The sequence below is a fragment of the Macrobrachium nipponense genome, chromosome 40 (genome assembly GCF_015104395.2).
Source record: "Macrobrachium nipponense isolate FS-2020 chromosome 40, ASM1510439v2, whole genome shotgun sequence".
Classification (NCBI taxonomy): Eukaryota; Metazoa; Arthropoda; class Malacostraca; order Decapoda; family Palaemonidae; genus Macrobrachium; species Macrobrachium nipponense.
The window spans coordinates 22380464-22382963 of record NC_061101.1 but is presented as its reverse complement, the minus strand read 5'-3'; the positions used below and the strand labels follow the sequence as shown (position 1 = coordinate 22382963).

At 29.9% G+C, this 2500-nt stretch overlaps 1 protein-coding gene across 1 annotated transcript in view; it reads right to left on the bottom strand.

The window, feature by feature from the left end:
- LOC135212193 (uncharacterized) overlaps window positions 1-2500 on the bottom strand; it is a 236110-nt gene that overhangs the window by 62960 nt on the left and 170650 nt on the right. The window contains exons 42-43 of the mRNA XM_064245638.1: window positions 2476-2500; window positions 2204-2314 (exon numbers count right to left, since the gene is read on the bottom strand). The exon at window positions 2476-2500 is cut by the window's right edge and continues 257 nt beyond it. Coding sequence (XP_064101708.1) covers window positions 2204-2314; window positions 2476-2500 — 136 coding nt within the window. The remainder of the gene's footprint in view (window positions 1-2203; window positions 2315-2475) is intronic.

Here is a 2500-nt window from a genome sequence, read left to right as displayed (position 1 = left end):
TCTCTCTCTCTCTCTCTTGTATTTTCCGACGAAAATAATTACTAATTAGTGTATTTTGATGTTTATTTTCATGACTAAATACATTTTTATAATACAAAAATGATTTACTAATTTTCAAATATTAATTTTGATTAATACTGGTATTAGTAAGTTTAATAGATTGAAATGATATCACATAATAAAAATAATAATTCTCTCTCTCTCTCCTCTCTCTCTCTCTCGTCTCTCTTCTTCTCCATCTCTCTCTCTCTCTCTCTCTCTACTACAAAGATGCATGTTTTTTTGTATGATAAATAAATGATTTACTATTTTCAAATATTAATATTAATTTATACAACAATAATATCAATTCATAAAAGAAAATACCATAGTAAATTAGTAAGATTTTAGCTTATATATTTAAAAAATTATGGAAGAATGAAGGAAATCCCAGTCTTCTTTCTCTAACTCCAGGTACTAAAACTGTCAAGATATATCAAGTTCTGTGACAGGAGGGGGAAGAGCTGCTGTGTTGCCATCAAGTGCTCATGAAATTTCCCCTCTCTCTCTCTCTCTCTCTCTCTCTCTCTCTCTCTCTCTCTCTCTCATTTACTGAGACTCGAGATTTTTTATGTACTTGTACTATTTGTTTTTAATACTTTCAAATAATAATAATAATAATAATAATAATAACTGTAATTACAAAATTCATATGTGATAGTATTTTAAAGAAATACAATACTAATCTATCCATGTCACTTTTAATTAAGGTTAACTCTCTCTCTCTCTCTCTCTCTCTCTCTCTCTCTCTCTCTCTCTCTCTCTCTCTCTCTCTCTCTGTCCTCACAAGATAATAATGTGTCATAGTGGTAACTCCCTCCCTCTCTTGCGCTGGAAGCGTTATAAGTATTTTTTGAGAGAACAGAGAGAGATAAACACTCCTCTCTCTCTCTCTCCCTCTCTCTCTTCTCTCTCTCTCTCGCTCTTTTACCGAGATGAAAGAATTTTTATGGTACTAGTATGTAAATGTTTATTGATAACTTCAGTTATTTAATAATAATAATAATAATATAATAATAATAATAATAATAATAATAAATAATAATAATAAAACTGTAATTACAAAATTCATAATGGTTGTATTTTAAAGAGATGAAAATGACCTTTCCATTTCACTTGTAAGGATAATTCCTCTTTCTTACTGAGATGAGAGAATTTTATGGTAGATGCACGTGTTTATTATATTTTCAAATATAATATAATGATAATAATAATAATAATAATATAATAATAGAAGTAGTAATAATACGATAACTAATTTCAAAAGAAAATTCTTCCCTTCGTCTTTTTCTGTATCAATTTCCCTACCTCATAACTCCAGTGACACTCGGAGCTGGGAAAGTAACAATGCCATACAATGGTCAACGAATTTAATGGTTTTATGTAATCTCTCTCTCTCTCTCTCTCTCTTGTATTTTAATGAAAATATACAGTAATTTTTGTGAATACACAGTGTTGCACCCATGAAAAAAAGTAAATTAGTGATCATTTTAGAGATATGGCCTAAGAAAAATTGCAAATTAGTGAAATTTTCCATGTGGATATGTTTTCAACAACGTTCTTCTGGCTTACGACGATTTTCGGCTTACGACGCGTCTCAAGAACGGAACCCCCATCGTAAACCCGGGGACTGCCTGTATATATATATATATACATACACACACATATACAGTAGTACCTCAGACTTTGAACTTAATCCGTTCCAGAAGGTTGGTCGAATGAGATTTGTTTTGAAATATCAAACAAAAACGTATCCCCATAAGAAATAAAGGGAATTAGGATAATTTGTTCCATCCATCCCATAAACTCCTCCTTTCCAAATTCTTTTTCTATATTAATGTGTTCAAAAGTTTAAATAAGAGCGAAAGTAATAAAATTCTTGAAAAAAAAATGTTATTCACAATTTACAAGGATAGTCAAAGGAATCAATAGTGGATGTGTGTCCGATTGTGTGTCTGTGAGAGTCTAATTTTTTTAACTATAAATAACGCATATATATATATATATCTATATATATATATATATATATATATGATATATATATATATATATATATATATATATATATTATATATATAATATATTATGAATGCATCATGTATAGTGAAAAAAAATTAAATATATAAAGATGACAGTTTATACAGACAATATTCAAGAAACTCACTGTCACAAGAGAAGAAATCGCTTGCATGTTGTTTGACACAAGACTCTCGGCATCCTTTGGGTCATTGATGGTGGTGTTCAGCAAGACAGAGGCTGTGCAGGTGCCACTAATCTGTTGGTTTAATTGATTACTGCTAGTAATTCACATTCATGAAATACTATGAACATTATCCTTTATACAGCAAATGGTATTAGCAATCATTAATTGAAGCTATGAAAAATAAAGTATTGGTATTTCATGGAGGAATGCACTTCATTGTTAGTGTGACTTACCACTTTTATTGCTGCATCCTTTCCT